The sequence below is a fragment of the Cheilinus undulatus genome, linkage group 13 (genome assembly GCF_018320785.1).
Source record: "Cheilinus undulatus linkage group 13, ASM1832078v1, whole genome shotgun sequence".
Lineage (NCBI taxonomy): Eukaryota > Metazoa > Chordata > Actinopteri > Labriformes > Labridae > Cheilinus > Cheilinus undulatus.
This window is the reverse complement of record NC_054877.1, coordinates 5,910,133-5,936,949: the sequence shown is the minus strand read 5'-3', so window position 1 is coordinate 5,936,949 and position 26,817 is coordinate 5,910,133. Positions and strand designations below refer to the sequence as shown.

General features: G+C 38.5%; 1 protein-coding gene across 2 annotated transcripts; it reads right to left on the bottom strand.

Annotated features, from left to right (window-relative positions):
• Positions 1-2,708: 2,708 nt before the first annotated feature.
• pold3 (polymerase (DNA-directed), delta 3, accessory subunit) lies at positions 2,709-14,965 on the bottom strand. Of its 2 annotated transcripts, none has more exons than XM_041803750.1 (12): positions 14,844-14,965; positions 13,912-13,967; positions 11,069-11,168; positions 10,953-10,992; positions 8,680-8,812; positions 7,959-8,220; positions 7,800-7,869; positions 7,015-7,159; positions 6,180-6,283; positions 5,640-5,725; positions 5,397-5,478; positions 2,709-3,114 (listed from the first exon to the last, which is right to left on the bottom strand). In XM_041803750.1, exons 1-12 carry the CDS (start codon positions 14,898-14,900, stop codon positions 2,909-2,911), a joined length of 1,341 nt encoding a protein of 446 aa, XP_041659684.1. In that variant the 5' UTR covers positions 14,901-14,965; the 3' UTR covers positions 2,709-2,908. The 2 variants fall into 2 exon arrangements, with proteins under 2 accessions (XP_041659684.1, XP_041659685.1); XM_041803751.1 differs by having other exon boundaries at positions 5,397-5,475.
• Between the last annotated feature and the right edge of the window lie 11,852 nt (positions 14,966-26,817).

Genomic DNA, 26,817 nt, shown 5'->3' with positions numbered 1-26,817 from the left:
CTGCTTAAAGAGAATGCCGTAGGCAGGAGGATAATGTACACTGGTGCTTTGTTGGACCCAGAAGCGGATATGACAGTAGTCTGTGACTCAGCTGTCTTTAAGTCCCAGCGCTGTTGGAGTTGCAGCTGTGAGACCTCCCTCTAAATAAAAACGCATCATGTCTGAGCTCAACACATGCTTTTACAGCCATGATGGCTAACCACCAGTTCAGAGTATGAGCACATTTTCTGGCCACTCCCAGTAACAGTGAAGGATATCCTTTTTCATGTTAGCTAATCCAAATACCAGTTCAACTGGCCCACTTGTGTGTTCAGCAAGGAAGTTAAAGGGTGTGGTGCTTCTGTGTGAGCTAACAGGGCAGTCTGGTTGTCACTGAGCAACAAGTCCCCAAAGACCACATTGTCTACTGCTCACCATCAATGGGAATGGGAGAGTTACTCAGTAATATGAGCTGGACTTGTACCCTTTCTCAGTACATTCTGCTACTTTGCTTTGTATGGAAATAAAAGGCTGCTGAAGTGTGCATTAATTGCAGTTTTATATACATTGGAGAACACCCCCCCTTACCTAATTGTGTACCAAAGTGCTCCGCCTGCAACTAAGCCTATTAGTTGACAGCTGTCTTGGTTATTAGAGTCTTGTAGCGTGAAGATTTACTTTCATTGTTACTGCAGGCAGAGATGTGCTTGAGGAAAACAACAGGAATTTAAATCAGCTGTAAAAGCATGATTTATGTGAACAAATGAGGTCATAACAATTCAATTTACACAAAACAGCAGCGAACAATCATCTGATAAGGAAAATATAGTCTTTAAAAGACTCTTTATTATCTCAAGCCCTCAGGGAAGCTGTGGGTGAAGATGGCAATACAGCTTTCAGGGAGTCAACTTATCTTCTATCTGAAGCAAGTGCATTCTCTCTCCCGTAACCTGCTATCATAAAACTATTGTATATGTAAATGAATTCATTGAAAGATTTCGTAAAACTTTGCATTGAGTTGTAAAATTTAGCCCAGTTACCTGGTTAACAAGTGGCTACTTCTTTATTAATGACTGAGGAACTTAGTCGCTTTTAGTGTCACATAACAAACAGTCGGCTCCTCAATATCCCTGGTTAACTTGCAGTAAATTATGCAATTATATTTATAATTATTACCTGGCAAATAATTCCTCATTCATCTCCTGGAAAATGAGTGTTTCATTGTTTACCAGATCCCTGGTTTACTAGAAGTTAGTTACTACATTCCTGCTGAACTAGCAGTTAGCTACTCATTTGTTCCCTTGTTTACTAGCAGTTATTAATCTGTGCCCATATTAGCATATAGCTACTCATATGTACCCTTGCTTAGTTCAAATTCGTTACTCATTTGTTTTCTGTTAACTAGCAGTCAGATACTTAGGTGTTCACTAGTTAATTAGTCATTAGATACTCATCTGGTTAAATTTCAGTTTGTTACTTCATTGTTACCTGATTAACTAGCACTTACTTTCTTAGTTCTAACCCTGGTTAACTTGCAATTGCTTAGGCATCCCATGTCCTGGTTTATCAGGGGTTAAATACTAATTTTTTCCCTGGTAAACTAGCAGTAATTTTCTCTTTTGTTCCCTAGGTTAGTAGCCATGAGATAGCCTCATTTGTTCCCTGGTTAACTAGCAGTTAGTTACACATTTGTTCCATGGGTTACCTGCAGTTAGTAAATACTTTGTTTCTTGTCTACTAGCAGTTGGATACTTATTTGTCCCTAACAAGCAATTTATTAGACTACTCATTAGTTCAAACTAGTGGTCGTTTACCTGTTTCCTGGTTAATTATCAGTGAGAACTTGGGTACTCATCTGTTCCCTGGTTAAACAGCAGTTTCTAACTTGTTACCTGATTAACTAGCATTTAGTTTCTCAGTTCTAACCCTGGTTAACTAGGATTGGTTAGGCATTTCAGATCCTGGTTAACTAGGGGTGAGGTACTCATTTGTTCCCTGGTAAATTAGCAGTAAATTACAAATTCATTCCTTGGTTCACTAATGGTTAGTTCATAATTTATTCCCTGGTTAACCAGTGGTTGATTCATCATTTGCTGCCTGGTTTACTAGCAGCTAACGTGTATTCATTGCCTGGTTTAACAGCAGTTCATAACTCATTCAAGTCCTGGTTAATACACCCTTATTTGCTCTTTTTTTCCATTATTAACAAGCAATCTATCCATCTATTGCTCTGTGCATAACAAGCAGTTATTTACTTGTTTCCTTATTATCAATGTTACTCAGTTTTTCCCTTGTTGACTAGCAGTGACTTGTGTGTTTCCTGATTATCTGCATTTAGCCACTTATCTGTTCCCTAGCTGACTAGCAGTTAGTCACTCATTTGTTCCTCTGGTTTGTACCTCATTCTTCTCCTGGTTCAGCAGTGGTTACCATTACTTTCTTTTCTTGGTTAACCAACAGTTTGTTACTCATTTATTACAGTAACTAGAGGTTATGTCTGCATGCACCAGGCACATAGGCCCGGCTCAATTATGCATATTTTAATAAGTCTGTAGTCGCAATGAATTCAAGGCTTTTTTCTAAGTGCCTCAAACTTCTGTAATTACTGTCAATTTAACAATTACAGGAGACCTACTTCATGCAGCACTCCATACATCAACTTTTTGAGTGAGAATCAAAAAACCTCCTCATGTCAACTAAACAAAACACAAAGTTTCAGTTTAAATGTTTATTTCATTCACACTGGGTAACAGGAGGGTCAAAACTAAAGAGTTCATCATCTTGAATTGGTCATGTTCTTGTAGTTTTAGTCTCTGAGAAGTTGTTTGTATTTCTCATTTGACAATGAAAGGAGCATAACTGAGAAAGGTCAACAGCAGTGCTTATTCTTCTTCAGTGCCACTTCAAGTCTCAGACACAGCCATCCACGTCATTTCTTTTGGAAAAATCCCATAATGGAAGCTTGTTTACTTCCTTTATTTGCGTTAGCAGAAGTCTTCTTTTGACTCTTCTTCTCATCTTGTTTGTTACTAGTGGGTAGTTTTGCAGGGACAGGTACTTTTGGAGCTTGTTTGGGGGGCTGAACATCATCTTCAGTTTCAGAGTAGGATTCGCTCTCGTAGCCTTTTTCTGTCACTAAGGGAGAAACAGATAAAGAGAGATTATAGCTCTGACATGAGGTTGAGTATAAACCACATTAAAAGAAAAAGTCTAAATAGAACTTTTCATTCAAATCAAAGGGTAATTGAACTGAATCAGAGCTTCAACAAATACCCAGTTATTAGAGAGAGGCAGCCTTCAGGGCTGAAAAAGGAAAAAATATGCTAGAGTAGCTCAAATAAAAAGGCAACAAAAACATGAATAATCTAGACACCAAAAATAAGAAGCCCACCTTTACAGCTCATTCCCTAACAAATAAAAAGCCAAATGGACTAAAGGTATGCATTTTTAATTATATGGCCACTTTGGTGCAAAAAAGAGCTGTAGCAAAAACATACTTGGTTTCATCTCTGCTAATTAGAGTCCCTGACTATTGTTGGAAAGGACTTTTTTGTTATTAACAAAATAAAGCTTCAAAAGCAGATCATAAACCAGGACAGGACATATTTGTCAATTAATGATAGTCCTCTCAGTATTCCAAGATAAAGTGTTTGTAGAGAACTTCTTTTTATAAAATATGGGGAATTTTGGAATAAAAACAACAAATATCAAAATAGCAGTATTAAAAATGTTCCCTATCATTAAACTTAAAGCAGGTCACTGATGATTAACATGTCAAGACATTTGAGGACACTGGAGACACTTGAGGACACTGAAAGTCCTCTTTCACAACGTTCCTTATTTTTATAGACTAAACTATTAGATATAAAATGCCATTGATTTTTCTTTCCCTTCTTTCCTCTTTCCTTGCCGTTGTAACTTTACTAAATGTTGCTCAGAGCTCATGCTGGATAAATGTTGGGTCGTTGTAAATATATACAGCCCTATGTACACACACATAAAACCTGAAAATTTCCCAGAGTTACCTGGGGAGGCTGCATGTGTGAACACAAACAGCTGAATTCTCCACCCCGATGATAAGAAAAAATCCCTTACAGTCTACTAGTAAATACTTTTCACACATGAAATCCCGAAATTCTAAAGAAAATCAGGGTAGCCTACTCAGAAAATGTCCTGACTTATCCCTCACAGTAGGAACTTTTCCTGCAATTTGCCTGTCTGCTGCCACTGTCCACTTTGTTGATAGGTTCATACTAAAAAGTGGCCAGTTTTTACCCCCTTTTCACTCATGCAGTTCTGAAATATTCTAACCTGACACACCAGATGGATCGTTTCACACATCCATCTGGTAAACCTCTCATACACAGTGTTTGGGAAAGGGCAGAGGCTTTGAAAAAACTCGGGAGGGTGAGTGGATGAACGTTGTCCGTCACATCTTTACGGCCCATCAGAGCAACAAAACACGTGATGTAGCCGCAACCGAGGAGTAAACTCCATAGAGAACTGCATAACCCGAAACATGGCGACTGTAGACATGTCAGTGCATGAATTTTGTCATATCTGAAAAGAAAACAACTCACTGCTGTTCTTTGTTCTTCTTTTAACAAAGAAATGTCGTCAAGTTCTGATAAAACTGGCACTTTAGCAGCATCCACGCTAATCTCTTCTGCCATAATTGCACTGGCCTCTTGTCGCTGCTTGCTTACGTCACGACTCTGCCGCACCCGAAAGTACTGCCCCTCATTGCTGATAGGTCATGTTACTTTCTAACCGGGCCCAAACTATTCAGACGGGAGCTTTGCAAGATGGATTCACCAGTGACAAACATGTAAACAGGCGTATCCATCTGCTTCTCAAGGTTAGAAATATTCAGGATAACCTACACAGAAATGGTCCTTACTTGCTTGTTTACTCTTTTCTCACATAGCAAGAAGTTTTCTTACAGTGTGCCTTGCAGTCAGGGTTGAGGGAGGGGGAAATACTAGAGGGTTAGCAGGGGAGTTTCATGGTAAAGTCACGGTGGAAACTATGCAGTGTGTTTACACATGCAGGTAGCCCAGGTAAATGTCGGAAACCTTTCAAAGTTGTTTGTGCAAAAAAAGGACTAAAGAGTACAGTTAAGAGCTTCTCTATTCAATGAGTCTTGAGATAAGGAGTGTAATAATTTTTGCAGCTACACAAAAATTGATTGATTATAATCTAAATTGACAGCTTTCAGTGTGTCACGAAGTTTTTACCCTAATTTACTAAAAAAAAACCTCACAGTGTCAAATTTAAAAAGAAGAATACTTCTAATAGTGTGAGAGCTATCAAGAAAGAATATTAAGTGCTGAGTACAAATTGAAAAAGGCAAACATGAATTACATTGTTTGTTTTTGAGAGTGATGTATTTACAATAGTGCGTTTGTGTTACATACCGATGCAACCTTCCTCGTCTACAAAGGTGCGAGATTTCAGGACTCGTCTCCTCTTCCTTGTCTTTGTTTCAGAGTTGTTCTGCTGGTGGATTCAAGCAAATACAATGTTAATCTTCTAATCGCTGAAAAACACATGAAATATTTCATCAAGGTCCAATGAAGGAGTAAAAAGATGATCTCCTTTCAGCACTCTAAAAGCTGAAAACATGTTCTGATATCAAGTCTCTAGATTTGATGGCTTACATGTGAGTGGGAAACAGGCACGATCACCTTCTTCGGACTTGGTGATTTTTCTTTTGTTTCCATTTGCTGTGGAGAATCTGGAATAACTGAAGAGGTGAACAGAAATTATTCTAAAATGTCCCATTTTTCACAATCCCTGCTTCTTACAGCATCAAATTTATCATGATTGAAATCAGCTGGGACATATTTCTCCAAACTGTAACCAGTGAAAATACGACATTTAAAAAAACAATGCAAACTAAAATAATAACAACACAAGAACTCCAAATAAAAAATGAGGAATTCTTTATAGTCTTTATTATAATGGTTGAATCATTTACAAAGAAGACATGTTTTGAACTTATAGGTCTTTATCAAAACATGCATGCTTTTTAAATGATTGGTTCATTTTAATGAAGGCTTTTTAAGCATTCCTTATTGTCATGATTGTAAAGTGTAGTTTCTTCTATTTCTAATTTGTATAAATACTTTGTTTTTTCATGTTTCTTAAATGGAACATGTTTATAATAAAGCTCTGAATATTGTGAAAATAAACCTCACCATCTTCATCACTGCTGTCTGGTTCTGGCTTCTTGATCCTTCGTCTCTTTTTCTTCTCCATCTTCTCCTCCTCACTGTCAGAATCCTCGATTCTCTTGGTTTTACTTTACGAGAAAAACATTTTTTAACATTTACATAAAAGAAACATCAATAGAAGTCGTTACAGAGATTTATCAAACCCATTATTTGTTCAGTTAAAGCTGTTAAAATTTCACAAATTAGATTACAGCATTATGTAAATTATGTATAAAGCTGACAAGAAAACCTCGCCTGTGTAAGAATTAAGTCTATGGAACAATATTTACAAAGACACCAAAGAATCCGTCAAGCATTTAGTTTAAAATACTAAAGCTAGTATGATGAGGTAAGATTTTGTTCTTTTTTGTGTTGTGAGGACATTTAGATCCTCTCTGCATGGTAACGTGAACTGTGACTTAGGAACTGGAAAGATGTGGTGTGTTGGCTTGCAGCTATTTTATTCTCTACTTTTTGTTAATAAATGTTGCATGAAAGGGGCAGATTATGTAAGATTATTCTTCTTTGTGCTCCTTTTTATACTGGGAAGGAGATTTATCTTTGTATTTACCTGTTTTGTTTGAGTATTGAGTAAAATAAATTGTATAAATTTTTAAAATCAAAATATTCATACATATATGTCTTTTATCAATTCATCTTTATCATTCATCACAAAGTTACAAAAGTTTTCTAGTAACCTCTATAAATTCTTAAGATATGGGTAAGGCATTTTATCAAAAAAGATTACAGCCTTTAATTTGAAATAACTGAGACAAAACTTCCTTCCTTTTCTGTCAAGCTTTAAAATATGCACACACACCTCCTGGAGTCTTTCTTAGAGTTTTTCGGTGGTTCTGCTGCAGCAGCTTCTTGTTTTTCTTCAGCTTTTGAACTCTGACACTGCGGCTCTGCTGTGGATGATGACTGAGCTTTTTCCTCCTCCTTCACAGGTTTGTCTGGTTTCTCTTAAAAAGCAAGAAAAAGTGTCAAGTAGGGGAAGTTGGCTACATATCTCTAACTTTAAACTGCAACGGCTCCTCACTTCAAGCTCTTGTTCATGTCAAAAACATAAAAAAGTGAAGTCATGCATTTCAAAGTCACCACATGAAGATAAAAATGTCACTGAACAAAAATAGAGAACAGATTTTAAAGGACTGGCAAAAACCACCAATACTTGAGTGACCCAGCTCTTTCTTTTTTGTTTGTTGTTTTGTTTAAACGACTTGCTTGGCCAGCCACAAATGTCTGCTTTTGGCAGGTTCAAAGCATTTTCAATCAACCAGCAGAGGAAAAACTAGAAGTAGCTGAAATAATAACAAGATATCACACTGCTAAAGTTGGAAACCAGAAACAGTGGTGGTTTAACAAGAGAAACTGTCAATGAAAATATGCTGCTGACATTGCTCTTTAGTTAACTTCTGTCTTGCAGTTAGAAACATAATCATGCATGCAAAAGCCCAGTGTCTTTTCATGAAAGAAAAAAAAAACAAACAAACAAAAAAAGTCTATACTGTGCATGCAGAAGCAACAAAAACCTCTCTTAATCCCTTATCTTCTTCATAAATAAAACCAAGGTGCAAAAGTTAAAGAGATAAAATTTCTCACTTGTTTGACTGCCAAAGAAGTTCATCATATGATTGGTCTTTGCAGCTGGTTTGTTTTTGGATGCATCAGCCTAAAAAACATGAAACACAGTGGTTAAACACTTAAACTATCACTCTGCTGCTACAGCAATTAACCACTTCAATAATAACAAAGCCATACCACAGGAGCATCCTCTTCTTTCTGCTCTGTTTTAATGTCTTTGTCAGCATCCTGGTTCTTAGGAGCTGTCTTATTTGCAAACATTCCCATGATGCCTTTTTGTGGCTTGGCAGGAGGTTTCGATGTCCCATTAACCATGTCTCCATTCATGCTGGGTTTCTTGTGTTCAGGCTCTGGTGTCGGGGCTTGCTGCATTTCTCTCGCCTGCTGCAGCTCCAGAGATGACATGGGAACTGCGCTGGCACAGCGGATCGCACTGTATCTGCAAAAACAGAAAGAACATTTTTAACATCATCCGGAAGATTACCAGTCCTGCAAAATCAGCCGAGACTTTGCATTCTTTTAGGTTTTTGTTGGTAAATGTGGAAATTCTTCAGCAACAGGATCCTGCTGCAGTCAGACTGCTCAACCAAGCTTGCAAAAAACTCTCACTCCAAAAACTGTGTCAATATGGTACAGCTGGTTATTATATCTTGGTGCAATATTTTGTCTTCATTATACTCTAGTGCAATAATTGATTTGTGCCACTTTCTTCTTATGAGCCCTGTGTGCATAGTAACTCAAAGCCTTTGTCAAGGAAATGGAAACTGATTTATTGTATTATTGCTTATTTCCTCTCTTATCCTATATAAGCAACTTCCATTCAAATTAATGCTCTGATGAATTCTCCACAGGGCATTTTGTGGTTTACAGTTAAAGTCAGTCAATGTGATCAACAAACCTGCTGCAGTTCTTCAGGTTGTCTTTCATGGCATCGTAGTCAACACTGTAGAGTGGACCGCTGTCTTTCAGTAAAGCCTTCTGCACACTGTACACATGGACGCTGACGATCAAACTCATCTTGGATTTAAAATCTGCACAAAACAAAACACAATGTAAGATTCCCTTTTGTTAAATAATGTCTCACAAAAACAACAAAGTAATGTAAATAATTACTAATAATTCTACTAAAAATGTCTTTTTCAACAGCAATGTTGCAACTATACAAAACACTTTTTCTGTTTTAGCATACACCAATGAGCCACGCATTACAATGTGTTGGGAGCTTGAAACTTTATGGCCATCTTTCATTATAAAGCACTCAACTATGCCACTACTACTAACTACAACTCCAAAACAAATAAAATAAAGACTTGAGCAGAAATTCTGACCATGTGAACAAAAATGTATAACTTAAAATGTCCATAAAAGCAGAATTCACAGCAGAGCTGCTGTATTGGAGCATATTTGCAATTTAATATCACTGTAAATACTGCACCAGAAGCATGCACCATGGGTTTATTTATTGAGGTGAATTAAAAATGAGTCCACACAAGATGCAGTGAAAATGTTTAAGGGACCAGGAGACATCACTGCCACTAATCATCTGCATTGTCTACCCTTTGGTGTCTGACAGAGGGCAGAAAAGCACACACGTGCCTTAGAGCACTTTAGCAAAACTCATATGAAATACTACCTTCCTGAACATTTGACCACTGTGAGCTAATCACAAAATAAAATTTCATTTGCCTGTATTAACTAGGGCTGTCAGCATTAATCATCACAAGTCCAGAATTTGCATATTTATTCTTCTAATCACATCATTGGATGCTTTATTGTCCCATTCAGGACTTTGGTTAAGCCGCTTCACATTCTCCCTCCAGCTAAAGTGATGTAAAATAAGTCCACCACTGCTCTTTAATGACTCATTTCACTTTAAAAAACTCAAAAAGCTCAGTAGACAAGTCAAAGGTCATCTGAACCCAGTGGTATTAAACATTTAAATTTTTTCTGTTCCCTTATTTCTTTTTCATTCCATAACATGTTCCTTTTTCATGGTCAAGTTCATGTCACAATCTTCAATCTACCCAAATATGCTTATTTTCTTTCAAAATTAAAGTAAGTCTGTATCCAAACAAGAAGTCAATAACTCTTAAGCCAGGTGTACACTGTGCGATTTCAAGCCGACCATACGACAGTCGTGGCAGAATGTCAACTCATACCGTGCGTCTGAATCGCTTACGATGCACGACCATCACACACGATTTATGTGCTCACACTTTACAGCCCGATGGTCATGCCTGACCTCAGTGTTCACACTGTATGAGTGAAGTTGGGACGGACTGTGACAGAAATCTGCAGTGTCCTTTCAAAAAGTTTTAAAATGAGGGTGAAGTGTTTCCTGTCATATTTTCTCTCTCCCTCTACCTCTCTCTATCCCCCACACACAAACAGCGTCACCATCCCTGTCTGCTGCAGGTCAGCAGGTAGGAGTAATTCCTGCTTGTGTATTTCCTTTATCATAGCGGGGGTGGAGGGGCATCAGAAGGTCTAACCAGCTGTTGTCATGGTAATTTAGGATGTTGTCTAACAGTTTACAAAGAAAAATACTCCTAAGTTGTTTATTCTGCTTGCGTTTCTGCTCTGACTGTGGGAGTGTCTGGAGTCGTGCGACCAAAATATCAAGCATGCCAGAAATCCATCCGGCCAGTCAGAAGCAGCCCATCGGGCCGTTGTATACGGCTGTACACAGCACAAAAAATGACACCCAATCTGACTGAAAGTCAGCCCGACTTCAAAGTGAGTCATGCAACTCACAATCCATAGCTGAAATGGATGAAAACTGCACAGTGTATGCCCGGCTTTAGTTTAAGACAGTCAAAAAATCAAATGCAATGCAAAACTTTAACTATTTCACAGCCCTGTCATTGATGGTATGTTTATAACTACCACTGCTTCCTTGCTCTACTTAATCTCAACCTTAACCTAAATTTCTTTCTCTCTTTTCCTCTGTAATGGTAATTATTATCATATCATTACGTGTAATCATTTCAGTCCAGCACTTACCGCACAATATAACAATATCATGATTATACTGATAACCATGGTCTTTCTGATCACTATAATCATCATACCGTTCTACCATCACACCATCTCTAGTCATGCCTCATTGGTATACAGCCTGCTGGTATCTACACGTACAATCAGTAAATACTCATGAATGAGCAAACACACCTTCCAACTGCTCCTCCCTGACGACAGACACTTTGTGACTCTGAAAGAGAGCAAAGCAGTCAGTGTAAAACCAGGTCTTTGTTTACAAAAGAGCATATTCTCAAAGCAAAACTCACCTTTTGACCATTATCCTCACATTTCCCTGATACAAGATAGGTGGCATGAAGCTGAGCGGAACTTTCCTTTCTCTTGTGATCCAAGTAATGGTATAGCATCCTGAAAACAAGAAATACAGTTTCATTGCTTTTTTCAGTGTTTCAAGTCTTAGTACTACTGAGTGAATCAGCTTCCTCTTACACTCACAATCAACAGCACAAGACAAGAACAGACAAGAGTGGAAGTACTCAGTAGTAATAAATCTCAGTACAAAGAGGGTAAGCTAGCCTATTTCTTAGATGATTGTCCAACTGTACCTTATTTGTTGTAATACTGTGCCAAGGGTTTAGATCAAAATTGTTAAACTAACATTGTTATATCATACTGTACAATTATTTCTCAGCTACTTTAATACTGTGTACTCTTCTGAAACTACAGTCGCTAGAAAAAGTACGTGAACCCTTTGAGATTTCTTGGATTTCTGCATAAATTGGTCATCAAATGTGTTCCGATCTTCATCTAATTCACAACAATAGACAAACACAGTCTGCTTAAACTAATACTGCACAAAAAATGATATGTTTTCATGTTTTTATTGAACAAAACGTGTAAATATTCACAGTGCAGGGTGGAAAAAGTATGTGAACCCCTAGGCTAATGACTTCTCCAAGAGCTATTTGGAGCCAGGAGTCAGCCAACCTGGAGTCCAATCAATGTGATGAGATTGGATGTGTTGGTTAAAGTTGTCCTGCACACACACCTGTTTTGAATTTGCTGTTCTCAAGAAGCACTGCCTGATGTGAACCATGCCTGGCACAAAAGAGCTCTCAGAAGACCTACGATCAAGAATTATTGACTTGCATGAGGTTGGAAAGGGTTACAAAAGTATCTCTAAAAGCCTTGATGTTCATGTGTCCACGGTAAGACAGACTGTCTACAAATGGAGAAGGTTCAGCACTGTTGCTACTCTCCCTAGGCGTGGTCGTCCTGTAAAGATGACTGCAAGAACACAGCGCAGAATGCTCAGTGAGGTGAAGAAGAATCCTAGAGTGTCAGCTAAAGACTTACAGAAATCTCTGGCTCATACTAACATTTGTGTTGACAAATCTACAATAAGTGAAACATTAAACAAGAATGAAGTTCATGGGAGGACACCACGAAGGAAGCCACTGCTGTCCAAAAAAAAAAAAAAATTGCTGCACATTTGAAGTTTACAAAAGAGCACCTGGATGTTCCACAGCACTACTGGCAAAATATTCTGTCCATAGATGAAACCAAAATTGAGTTGTTTGGAAGGAACACACAACGCTATGTGTGGAGAAAAAAGGCACAGCACACCAACATCAAAACCTCATCCCAACTGTGAAATATGGTGGAGGGGCCATCATGGTTTGGGGCTGCTTTCCTGCCTCAGAGCCTGGACGGATTGCTGTCATTGATGGAAAAATTAACTCCCAATTTTATCGAGACATTTTACAGGAAGACTTAAAGGTACAATGTGTAGAATTTGGCTGCATTTCGCTGAACAGAAACGGTGTACACGGGATATAATGTTTATATATCTATGTGAAGTATGTTAAAATAAGTGCACAATCATCCCCTTTAAACTTTCGTTTTCTTTTTACAAAATTAGAAAAAAGCTTTTTAAATTTACATTACCGCGGGTTGCCCTCACGGAGGCTGCCATATTGAACCGCCATGTTGTCTACGGCAACGTTTTGGGGACAGAAAGAGCGAAACGCGATTTTTAAATACGAACCTGCCCGCCGGTCCTGAAAGCTACCTGGAAGGCAGGTGGAGAAGAAGACTGACCTATAATCCGTAAAAATTATGGTTACAAAAAGGAATGAATAAACCCTCACCTCGTCACTGCTGTAAATGATGTCCGGCTCACGATCCTTTTTGGTCTTCACATGCTCTCGTCGCCTAGCGATGTGACGTTTTGGTAACAGATCGGCTCATTCTAAAATCTGAACACTAGATGTCGCTAAAATGCCAAATTCTACACATTGTCCCTTTAAGACCATCTGTCCACCAACTGAAGCTCAACAGAGGATGGGTGATGCAACAGGACAACGACCCAAAGCACAGAAGTAAATCAACAACAAAATGGCTTCAGCAGAAGAAAATACGCCTTCTGGAGTGGCCCAGTCAGAGTCCTGACCTCAACTCAATTGAGATGCTGTGGCATGACCTCAAGAGAGCGATGCACACCAGACATCCAAATAATATTGCTGAACTGAAACAGTTTTGTAAAGAGGAATGGTCCAAAATTCCTCCTGACTGTTGTGCAGGTCTGATCTGCAACTACAGGAAACGTTTGGTTGAGGTTATTGCTGCCAAAGGAGGGTCAACCAGTCATTAAGGGTTCACATACTTTTTCCACCCTGCACTGTGAATGTTTGCATGTTTTGTTCAATAAAAACATGAAAACATATCATTTTTTGTGCAGTATTAGTTTAAGCAGACTGTGTTTGTCTGTTATTGTGAATTAGATGAAGATCGGAACACATTTGATGACCAATTTATGCAGAAATCCAAGAAATCTCAAAGGGTTCACATACTTGTTCTAGCAACTGTATATGGTGCACTTCAAAAGACAAGTTTACAGCTAAAATCCTAAAGAGAAATTCAGTTTACTTCTGTTATATTTTATTGATAAAATAAGACCAAATGTTGTTTTGATTCATCCCCAGCAGCCCCATCATCTGATAGTAAGGTGATAGTGATAGGAGTTGGATGAGGCTGAGGACAGAGGATGGTTGCTATAGTATGAATCTTAGGACAGAGCTTGACTATTTCAGAGGTTTGCCTGGTTCTCTTTACTGTAAAGTTTTATGTTAAAAGGAGGAGCAGTACTCACTGTTTGGCTGTGTTGACATGGACTCCCAGAGTGAGACTCAGCCATTTATAGGTCACCTGTTCAAGGGAAAACGCATCAAAACACAATGAAGAAAGCGGCAGAAAAGGCTTCAGGAATTTAGCGTTTTAGTCAACAACTGCTGTTCAAACAATAGATGGTAGTTCATAAGCGCATAATCTGTCAGATTAATGTTTCGTAGCGGCTACACTTGCTGCGGTGTTACGCTTTAAAGAGTGACCGTGCTAACTGGGGGACTTAGCCGAAATCGTAGGTGGTTTTTATAGATGTTAAAGAGGAAATGTGTCAATTTTTTTACACAAAAGACACGCTTAGTAAATGTTTCATATCTAACTTATGGACGTACAATCAAAGAGGTAGTCGTTAGGACATTCTCCGTCGTCAATATCTACGACAACTTCAGACGCATTCGGCTGAAGTCCCTAGTTAACACGGTCACTCATTACACCGTAACGCGGTATGTCTCGTCTGGAGCTAGGTTAGCTAACCTGACATTACTGACAATGTTTATATCAGCCATGAAACTATACAAACGAAAAGGAAAAACCTAGTGTAGCTACATTTCGACACCGACTCTGGCTTTTAATCTGGTAACTTGTTGATGTTGTCTAAGTCGCAGTTAACTGTTGGCGGGTGAACTCGCTGGCAGAAACAGACAAAATCGACGAATAAATGACGCGCTTTGTTAAATTTTAAAGCAATTTTCGACATGATTTATTCGCCGAATTACCCCAAAACACTTAAAATGCCTTAATATTTAAAAATCCGATAATAATGAATACATTTAAGAGCCTTAAAGACATGAAAGTGTAAACAAGCAGTTATCATAAGGCAGTTCAACGGCTAATTCTTCAGATAGCATTTTTCTCATTTATACAAATGTCAGAATAAGGACATAAAAGAATCGCACTCACTATCTTATTGTGATCGTTGACAAATTCGTCGATGTTATCCAAATATAACTCGTCCATTTTTAATAAATTAACCGTGAATTCAGACGTCTGACTGAACAGTTTTGACTGCGCGGGAAGGCAGTTTATTTACTTCCTGTTAAACGTCATACATGCGCGTTCTTTCTTCCGGTCAGACAACAGGCTACATGCTGCCCTCTACAGGGAAACACACGCTATTGCAGCCACCAGAAATCATGTTACTGGAACCATGTGCAGTAACAATAAAGAGCTATAAATGAGTATTAAGATAGATAATTCAGACTAGTTTGCATGGGTTCAGGTGGAATGTATTTACAAAATATTTAGGAAAAAAGTGTAAAGATTAAGGTGGGATATGGTTATCTAATACTTAAAATAAACTTGCTAGAATTTGTTTGCATAAGTTTACTAGATTTTTTGACAAATTGTAGCATTTAAGGTGGAATGTATTTACTAAATATTTTTTGCAATTTGTAAAATTATTGGAGGAACATGCTTACTTAATATTTTGAGCAATTTGTAAAGATTTACATGGGCCATGTTTGTGGAGTCAAGCTTTATGCATGTTGACCCACATATGACATCCAGCAACCAAGGTCTTGCTAGATAATACTTTTGTCCAGGCTTTTCACCCTGATGAGCTACCCAAAGGCCACTGGCAGTTTTCAGACCCTCAGGACATCCAAAGCAAAGCCAGGGGCTCATGGCAGCCCTACTACCTGCCTGAATGGTGACCTAGGCCGTCCTTACTTCCTACATCCACCCTTTACTCTATCCTAAGGGTATGGACTGTTATTTTTTCAACAGATAATTTCCCCATTCCACAGGTAAAACGCAAGGACATCCATGGTTGTGTCAATCCTCTCTGCCCGATGGCGCCCTCAGATGGCCTCACCCTCCATTACACACCTTACTTTAGCATCAATTTTTGAGCCTAACATGCCTGAAAGTTCTGCAAAGTACTGTTGGTGGGAAATGTTTACAAAAGTGTTTGATCAGTTTTGTAACCCTCGGATCCTACTATGTCCATCTTGAGGACATTCATAATTTTTATCATCATCTTTTTGAGTTGATAGTCACATTTTTATAGATTGAGGCATCAAATTTGGCCAGTTATTATTTTTCTTCATATTAATAAAAAAAAAAAAAGTGTTGCCCATAGAACTCTACTGATGCCAAATAGCTCCATCCATCCTTGTTTGTCTGAAATCCGGACAATAGACTTCCATTTTTTGACAGTGTATCTATGGCACCAAAACAACTTATAGCAACCTTTTCTATGCCGTCAGTCAGTCACCAGGGCCCTAAATTTCACCATTCCACAGTGATCCAGCAGATAGTGCCAGCGCACCATTTTAACCCCTTCATCAACGCACATGAAGGATTTCTTCCATGGACTCAGAGTGTGTGAAGCTTTATTTCATCCACTAAACATCATCAGAATTAAATGAACCGATTTGTGCCACTAGATATGGATGTCTGAGAATGGGCTGCATGTGTAAGGAAAAGTTTGTGTGCTCTTACGTGTGTGCTCGGGTGCGAATCTGTGTCTATGTTTAAAAAGCGGACACGCCATAAGTGGTGTTTACAGTTGAAAATGCTACTTCTAGGTTCTGCAGCCTGGGACTAAGAAAGGGGGACATTTGGACAATTTCATCTTTGCCCTCACTTCATAGCAAGTGGATGGACATGCATGAGGATGCACGGGTCCTTTCGATCAATAGGTGAGAATATATCATATCTCAAATATGCAGTAAATTTATATATGCGCATAATTAGCGTAATCGTGGTCACATTTTGGTTAGAGGTGGAAATGCGCGTGTTCATGATTCATATCCTACATATTTCCTCTGATTTTTTATGCCTGTACATAAAATAAACCTAACATGAACAAATGCATTTGCTCTCATATGATTTGGTAGAGGAGGAGGCTCGAGAAAAGGATGGTAAAACTGACCTGTTTTTTGCTCGGATAGACTCACCTGTTTAGCATGGACGCTATCTAACTGAATCCAAGTCATAGGCATGGTGTACAATAACTGGCATAAAAAGGGTGTAACATTACATTTTTTTCTTTTTCTTTGTAGTGGTCAGAGTTGAAGTTGTGGAAGAGATTTGAGTCAGTGAAAGTAAAAAAATATTGAAAAAAGAGTGTTTTATTAACAGTTTTCTGTTTGTCCAGAATATGGACAAACAAGGACAGATGGAGCTAAAATATGGAATTTTGCACAAAAAAAAAAAAAAAAAGATTCAATGCATCAAAATAAATTTTACTACTCATCACTGACATGGCCAAGACTGTATTTATTTTAAAAAGTTTTTCTTTGTAGTCCATTTTATATGGGAAATATGGTGTTTTTGTGTTTTTTTTACCATAAAAAATAGCAGTGACATGGTGTACAATAACTGGCATAAAAAGGGTGTAACATTTTAAATTTTTTTAGTGGTCAGGGTTGAAGTTGTTGAAGAGATTTGAAGCAGTAAAAGTAAAAATGATGCTGAAAATTATTATTTTATTAACACTTATCTGCTGGTCCGATTTCTGGACATACTGGCCTCAACCATCCTTAAAATTACAAGGGAGCGAGGGTTAAGACAAGGTGGATATAATATTTTTGATCAATTTGTAAATATTAGGTGAGAGGTGATTACAATAAGAGAAACACTGATCATCACCTGCCCTAGTCCTTCAGTAATCCATACCAGCATTTTCTCCCTTAAGTCCAATTTCTGTGAGAACCATAGCACATGAATGTCAAAACATGAAGATTCTTTTGAATGAACTTTCTAAGGTATCTTTCTGCGCAATACAGGTAAATGTTGCATTTTATTTCATCTTCACTAAATATTGTTTTCAGGTACATAGAGAGGTTATCCCTATATCCTTTTACATTTATGAAGCAAAGCCTGCTAGTGAGTTCAAGCTTTGAATTCAAGCTAATGATTCACACCTTACATGATCAAATCACATGACCCCATCCTTAAAATTCAGTGGTCTATTTAAGCTGAAGGATTTCTGGTACTTTCGGTCTGCCAGCTCTGCCCTGAATCAGCACTGTACTCATGCTTCTACCCATCTCCACCCCCCGATAATTCTCTAAAACCATCTAATGAAGATGAGGAATTGTACACTTTATTTCTCCATCTTTATTTTCATTTTTGATAGAATTTACCACCATCCTTTAGTTCCATGTGCAGTAGTATAATGTTGAATAAGACAACAACACCAAGCATGAATTTCCTTTAGATGAAAATAGTGTCTTTTACCTGGCTGTTCTTTTCTAGCTGATGTGGAAACACCTCTAAAAGCCCTGAAAGCTTTTCTCAGGTGTAAATTAAAGGTGTGATGAAATGTGTGCACATCAGGACACTTTAAGCAGTGATTTCTCTGCTTTTTCATCCACTTAGCACATTATGAAATTAAACATCTGCTGCACAGGACTCACCTTTGTTAGTGTGAGGTCTCTGCACAGATACGGATCTGAACTTTCTCAAGATTGCAGGGAAAGCCTTAGAGACCCTGTAAAGAGGTTTAATCTGGTTGTCAGACTGAGTAAAATTAACACTGATGCATCTTAATGAGCTACAAAAGCAAATCAGACCACCTGTATAAAGACTGTTCTTAGATCATTTTAGTGGCTGTAATCACTGCCGCTGCTGGTGAGAGACACATATGATGGTGGAAATAAATCAGGATGAACGAAGAGTAAAAAGGTTCCTTTATATCCATCGTTGGTGCCAAAATCAACAGACATCAAGAGATTTTCACAGGAGCCTTAATGTCAGTTTCCTCAATTTGTCCCATTTATACACGAGATGACAGCTGATTGTTTGGCAAAGAAGCAGTAATGACAAAAACATAAACAAAGGTAAAGGTTTAGTTTATTTTAATTTGGATAGTTCTGATGTATCTCTGCGTCTCCTCTCACTTTTGTGTACCTCCTGTGTTTGCACACTGCCCTGCAGTCTTGAGCCTGTACATGGTCATAAAAGAGGTGTTTCTTTATGCTAATTAGACTAAAACATGCAGATGTGGTAAGCTTATGAGCACATGACATTCAGGAAGGAAAAATCTTACAAAGATATTGGTGAAGAAGGCCTGGTGACACAAATTAGTGACAGCCTGATTGGTTTCTTGACCTGCGATTCACCTAAATTACATCAATGGTTTCCTTAGAGATGGCCCCCCCTCCTCTTCGCTAATTTCATGATGCATTCACTAGAAGCAGCCAGGGTACCACACTTGAAGTTCGCCCAGAGAGAATCAGGATCTCAAGAGGTATCTGGTGTCCCAAGTGGCCTCATGCAACATCTTGCTCCCTAAGTGGATGTAAAAACAATCCGATTCGACCAGCCTTCTTGGGTCACCTTATCAACAATTTCAGGGTTGCAACCAGAAGCTGATGGTCACTACTAAAGAACTTGGTAATCCTGAAAACCCTGCAGTTTCTGAGCAGCCTCCAGAGTCCACTTACAAGTTCATGGTCAGTTTTCTCTTTGTTATGCAATCATTGGAAGACAAGTCCAGTGTGAATTGGGTCTCTGGAACCACAATCCAGCAATCCCCAAGCTCCGACTCACCAAATACTTGGTGCTCAGGACTCTGTGGGCTGGTCCAGATGTCAGGGGTGACTGCGTAGAGGGGGCAGCTGGGAGGATACCTAAGTGGACAGGGCATGGGCCTGGAGGATGGCCATCAGGAGGCCAGAGCAGTACAGGACCAAGCTCCCATATGTGACCTGAACTGTTAGTTTCAGCATTGGGTTTAGAGTGGATTTTACACCTTAACTTATAGAACTTCCATGTAACTGATGCAACAGGTGTCTGATTTCCTCTTAATTTGACATTATATCCCTAAACATCCTCCAAACATATCATCCAATCTTCAAATCTGAGGTTAGACACCAATGATGTTCTAAGCATTTCTTGTGCCTCACTATACTAAGCATGAGCCACGGAACGAGTCCAGAAAAACATTTTCTTTCAAGATGTACAATGCAAAAAAAAATAATTTAAAAAAAAGGTTGAAATTAAATCTGCCAATGAGGAAAGGCATGTTGACTTGTTCAGTGTCAAAAGCTTATCTTACAATAAATGAAATTTTTGACTATAAACTGGACAAAACCTTTGACTCAGGTTTGAGTTTTTGCAGTCTGAATTGTGAGTATGCTTTCTGGATTCAGTTGTTCATGCTTAAAATGTTTATTTAACCTTTGTTCTTATGCATATAGTTTAATAAATAAATATCTTCTGATAAAGAAAAAGTCAAATTATGTTTACTTGTTATGAAATATCCAATTTCAATTGTGTAGCCAATGCAATTCTTTAAATACTAGGGCATAACAGGGTGCAGCAGCCACTGCTTGTGAACTTAAAAATCTGCCTGAGTGTGCTGCTCCTGAATAGTGGTTGTATTTCACAAATGCAAACTGCCTCATTTTTAAAAGAAATATGCTGACGATGCTGTATGTAATATCATATAATGGTTATTGGGAAAGCACTGCTGCTTTAATTTGCTTTAAATAGAGAAAGAAACTGTCCTGGGAATGGAAGTAAGAGGTGCAACAGCAGCACAAAGGAGTTCTATAGAGGGAGAAATGGCGCTGGCTGTAAGGCAGAGATGAGCATCAGCTATTAGTCCGTCCCAACACATTCAATATGTATTTGAATTTTAATGAGCTGCTGAGATGGAGACATTCAGGAAGGACAATGTTGATGTATGAAACCTTCAATGACCTCATCATCAACTCTGAGTTTTCTGAACAAATCACCAACTTTCTCCAGCTTCAGCGCCTGTCGTCATCCGTCTGCATCAAGTGATGCTCATCATTATGACGAGAAAGGAGACTGCTGAGGCGGCTCATACATCGCGTTAGGATTTTTAAGAGGTTTAAAAAGAAGAAGGCAATGTCCATGATGTGTGGATGTTTGAATCACCAAACTAATAATAATACAAAACTTTTGTCCTGATATATTACTGCAAATATACATATTTTTGTCTCAGCCGGAGTTTTACATCAGCTATGATTCATTTATTTTATCAAGCTGCAAATTATGACTCTAAAGGAAGACTTTGCATGCAACTGGTAACCTAACCAAACTTGTATTTATTCAAACTAATAACTTTATATAACAAAGCATGGTTTTATAAATAGCAACTGAGTTATCAAATCAAAAAGCAAAACCATTACAACCTATTCAACAAAATACAGCAAAAAGACAAGACATTAAATGTTCATTCTAACAAACTTTACTGTCTTTCTGGAAATATTGACATGTATTATATTGATGATATTATACTGCTCCAAATCCTGTCTGTACTTCTAATGGTGCCTTCATAGGTGTGCAAGTGACCCATGCCATGGACACTAACACACCCCCACACTACCACAGATCCTCATCATTTATTCATCTAAATCCTCATAAGACACATCATTTTCAGTGGTGCTCTGGTGAACAGCAGAGCAGATACAGAGAAATTAAGCAGCTACAAGCAAAATAGTAGAGGTCAGATGTACTCAGAGAATTAAGGCAGTTAAAATGCACTTATAGATTGTAACGCTACAAGCAAAGCATAAAAACAGCAGACACCATTAAAATTTTCAATGCAAAGGGTTTGGGAGAGGGTGGATTTAAGAAACACTAAGAATCCTTGTAAAGCCATTTACAGAGGGTCACGGATGTCTGTGCAGAAAAAAAGTGGTTGAAAGTCTATGAAATGCTTTTATTTTGAAGGGTGCAAGTCCAAACTGCCTCATTTTTTATTAAAAAATCTTGTTTATGATTGAAAACTTTCTGAAATTTGTGTCAGAATTGGTCAATAAGTGGGTGGTGGGTCCTGAATCCATGCCAGGAGTGGCTTTCAACTACACCAGTGTTTGATGACAAAAAGCAACCCAAATTTCTGAACATTTTCAACCATTATCAGACATTTTAATAAAAAAACTGGCCAGTTTGGATTTGAGATAGAACCAAAGATGTAATGGAACAAAGAAATGGAGACATATAACCTACAATGAAATGGCTTTGTGACCAACTTTTTGGTCCTGTCCCACCAGTTCAGAATCAAGGATGCAGAGCAGTGGTTCACAGCTTTTCCAGGATGAGGACCCACTGCTACTTCCTGACGAGAATTAGTGACCCAGATTAAAAAAAATCCAATCAATTAACACATCTAATGAAAAATGTTCATTAAAAATGTCATTTAGGCCTAAGATGGAGCAAAACATTTTTGAACAAACGAGCAAAAAGTTCATCATTGCAGGGACAGGAATGCTTACTTTTTATTTCTCTCCATTTTCCAATGACAGAAAAAAACTTCTGTCATTTCTTAAGAAAATTTATTCATTTTCTTGAGATTAACAAATTTGATACCCAAAGAAAAGGAGTTAAATAAGAAGAAATCTTGACATGAATACTAAAATGTTCTCATCATCATAGTAGGAAAACCTAAAAATATATCAGTGACTTTATTATAGATCCACACAGGGCAGAGGTCATCATCTGCATTTGTACAAGGGCCAGCTTTTTTTTTTGGAAGAGGACAGAGGGGTCAGACTTCACAAAAACTAAAAAAAATATTGTCCAATAAACATATTATCATTTAATTCTTTTTTTCTTTAAAAATGTAAATAATTAATTGCTTTTGGCAGACAGATCAGTCCCAATCACCTGAACTGCAGCTGCCACTAGGGTGTGATTGCATTATTTTGGCTACATATTTCTGGGGCTGGCATGTTGTCCACCACTGGAGAAACCGGTGGGAGAAACCCGTCTATTGTTGTGGCTCTATGGCAGAAAAAATTGATACCTTAAAGTGCCTGAAGTGGAAAGTTCATGTGGAAAATGACAGCTTTCATCAAGAGCAGACTAATCATATTCACTAATGACTAATGAAAAATGGACCAAACATTAGGCCAATGTTTTAAAGTCTTGAAAGATTTTCAAAAATAACATACCCTAAATACCACATCATATGATGCAGCCCCACCAGTTGCCAGTCGATGATCACTGACATCGGGGTTTGGTGCTTAAAATGTTTTTGCCACTTACTTTTCATGGCACATTTTTGGGGCCCACTGGAAAGAGTTTATGCAATCTACTTTTGGGTCCAGACTCACCAGTTGAGAACCACTGATCTGGAGGACAGATGAAGCTTTTGTATGTATCATACTGATGACAAAGCTTTAATTTGTATTGAAAATCAAAAACATTTCTACTCGGTGTCTTTATATTGACACAACATTAAACCTCAAAGAAGAATAGTAAAAGAAAAACAATAAGAAGATAAACCTGCATGCCCAAAAATGATTAAATTATGTGAAATGTTTGAACCAGAGATCTTCTTAGGGTGGTAGTTTTTGATGTATGGAGGTCTTGATCATACATGTTTGTACACTGAATGTTTGGTAGTGGTTGTAGTTAATTCCCCAAGTTGAAACAGTTTTATAAAATTCTTCATTACCCACCAATACGTTAAAGACATGCAAAATGTAATTACACTATACTGCAAAATTCCATTTCTATTTACCCTCCACTCCTAACGATTGTATTAAATTGCAGAGTTGATCTGCAGCTGCAAATAAAATCAATGTCAGACTGCTGAAAATGTACAAATTAAACATCTGACAACGGCCACACATCCACCCAATCACGTATGAAGGTCAGAGTCATGTGCCTCATCATGGTGTGGAAATAATAATGATGAAGGGCCCCCAGGGGTCCTTTAATGCTACCTGTTATTACTGTATAAATATAGCAGCTGTGTTTCAGTCAAGCCCTCCATGCAGGTGGTCCAGGTTTGAGTTCTAGAAAATACAGTAACCTTTTCAACCTCAATCATATCCGGGGAGAATAATACCAGCTGCCCTTTCAACCACAACGTGTCATTGATCGCTCAGCGGGGAGACTCACACCTTCCAGCTGGGGGGTCCGCATGCCATTTCAGGGCAAAGCAATCATGTAGCCTGTGGTAAATTAAAGCAGAATGAAAAGGTTGGTGCTTAGCATTGATGGCCCAGTGGTAGCTCTTACAGCAGACCCCATCATCACGACCCCTTAGCACAAACAGGAAAAAAGGTACAAGGTCTGTAACATTAAAGGCACCATTAGTACACCATCAGGATTCAACACAGGAAAACAATCTCACCAGGAGATTATAGTGACCTGACATTACATTTGCAACATAGGAAACAGCAAGAAAAGTTGATTTAAAGGTCAAGAAAAATAAGTCTGGGGAAAAAAAATGTTTGTTTTATTGGAGTAAATTAATGAATATTCTTTCTTTCTGCTGAACCAGCAGTCCCTTATATCTGAGAGGTTGAGGAATAGTCCAGTCAGGACCACTTTGTTAAGAAACACATGATTTATGGTGATAAATATTTTCCTTTATAAGTAGTTATTAGTTTGCATTTATTGCTGTTATTGCTGCAATACGAAAAGCATTGAGCAGGAACAGCACACATTCCTGCTCCTCCAGTGCCTACAAGGAAAGCCCGAGAAAGGGAGGGAAGCAGCAAAAATACTCAGAGCAGAGTAGGCATCAGCAATAACAGAATTACACTGGCCAAGTCAGATGCAGAATAAAGGAGGAGCTGGGGTGGAGGGGGGTAGCAAAAAGTGGTTTGCAGGGGGAGCAGAAAAGAGAAGCAGGGTAGGGCAGCTTTAAAAGGCAGCATGAGTGTCATTAGCCAATAGCATGCTTAGGAGCAATCAGCTGATGAGGGCTTGCGTGAGATCAGCTGATCTCATTTAAGTTGACTGTGCAATTTTGTCCTATATTTTATTTACGTTACTATCAAAGACAGCCACAACAGTGTTGTTACTAGTTTGTGCTACCTTCCTGAGCAAATGTACCTTTATGATCCCTCCTCGCTGCCCCTAAACTGATTGTCTCTGACTCTCATTTGCAAAAACACACACAGATGCAACCATTCTAGAATATACACACCGAGGATTAATGTCCCCAAGTAGAAAAAAAACAAATGACTTTCACTCTAACAAGACTTTGATCAGCACCACTGACAGCAGCTGGAGCACCACATTTATCCATGCTGGTCTCACAGTCCCCTCGGCCTGGTTCTACAGGACCTGAGTCAACAACACAGCTGCCATTTTGTGTGATGAGACCGACCACAACCTCAGTTTCAGAGCTCTTCTTACCAGCATTTATCATTGCTAGGATACAACAGTTGTCTTCTGATTCTTTCTGAAGTATCCTGATGTTTTTAAAGAGCTCCATGCAATACAGAAATGAAAAGACAAGTCAGTTTTGCCTCTGCAACTGCAGTCAGCAAAGCTAATCAGAAAACCCCGCCCTGTCTTGATTGTGATTTTGACAAGCAGTGTAGGAAAAGGGACATTGATGAGCATGGTGCTGTTTCAAAAGTTGAACTGTTTTCTGCTGGACTACACTGACTTTGTACTGAAAATGAGTGCTGCTGTTGCAAAAAAACCAACAACCAGCCAACAAAACAAACAAAGAACAGCAGCTCCATTGTAAACTTAAGCTGTGATAACTGTAATATTCAGTTATTTTACATGAAAAACAACCACTCTTATCAATGCAACTATTTTTTTTTCTATTTATTTTTGGATGTTCTGCCCATAGGCTGTAGAAAGAATTGGACAAACCCCGTGTGACGTCAGTCGTCTGCTTACAATAGGTGGACTCAAACGGCTCTTGCAGCCAATCTGTGGAGGCTTCCACAGTCTCGCGGTCTCAACCGAACTTTGGATCAACCTAATGGCCCGCCCACTAAGCGTGACTTCCTGTCAGCCTGCTAGCTAGCATTCCGGTTGACAGAAACAGAGCCTATGCCTGCCGAGCTATCTGTCAGTCAAATGAGACGCACCAATCAGCTTTCATCTTAAATATAATCCAAACAATCGTGGTACAAAAAATTCACCCCTGTACAGTGGGAGCACAATAAGACACTAGGTAATGAGACACGTTTGGTGTTTTCAACCAGGCTGTAAACCAGTTTATTTCTAGTGTCAAAACTGGCTGTTTAACAGGTGTTCAGACGGGACTTCTGGTGTTCCTGCAGCCAGCCTCAAGTGGACACTTGCGGTACTGCATTTTTTTGCACTTCGGCGTTGGCTTCATTTTTCAGGACTGGAGGTTGCCGCTTGGTTCTGCCCCACATCCTTTGTGTGTCATTTAGAGACACCTAGAGGCGTAAAAATGCACTGCACTTAAGTTCTTGTTTGCCATTGGCAGATCAGTTGAGTTTCACTTTCTGCTGAGAACATGCAGCAGCTACCTACCACCTTTTCAGCCTTTTCTCATGTGAAGAGCAAAGTCAGTACTTTTGTGTATATTATGTAACTCTTGACTGCTTTGTAGATTTTGTGAAGGTTAATCTTTGTTTTGTGTTCTTTGTGTAGACTTGTTATAGAGGCTAACTGTGATTAGCATATGCCATTTAAAAACGGTGCTAAGATTAGCTTAGATGCTAACTGGGTCTGTATGCCTGTTAGTTAAGGTTGTTTATTTTCATAGGTTACAGCTACCTGCTATATTAAGTTATTTTACCATGTATATGTACACGAACAATTTGTAATGCCATTGTTTAATGTTTTTCACAGTTTTAGAATATTAACACAATGAATCCGTACTACAGCCCTTAACCCAATTCAGGCTTCTTGGGTCTTTCTTCTATGGATAAGATGTTCGCTATCTGCTCAGCTGTCCAGTTATGTGAGAGCAGAATAATTTATTTATTCATCTATTTATGCCATAGCCTTCTACGAAATATCAACCGCTTTTCTTAAAACCATAAAAATTGATTAAAAGTGGCAAAAGTAAGTTAGAAAAGGCTAAATGGGCAGAAAAAGTGCTGGAAAAGCCACCAAATGGCTCAAATCCCCCAAAATGGGCACAAAAGGTGGTGAAATCTGATTAATAGGGGCAAAAAATTATTTTAGATGGGCAAAATTTGGTTTAAAGTTGGGG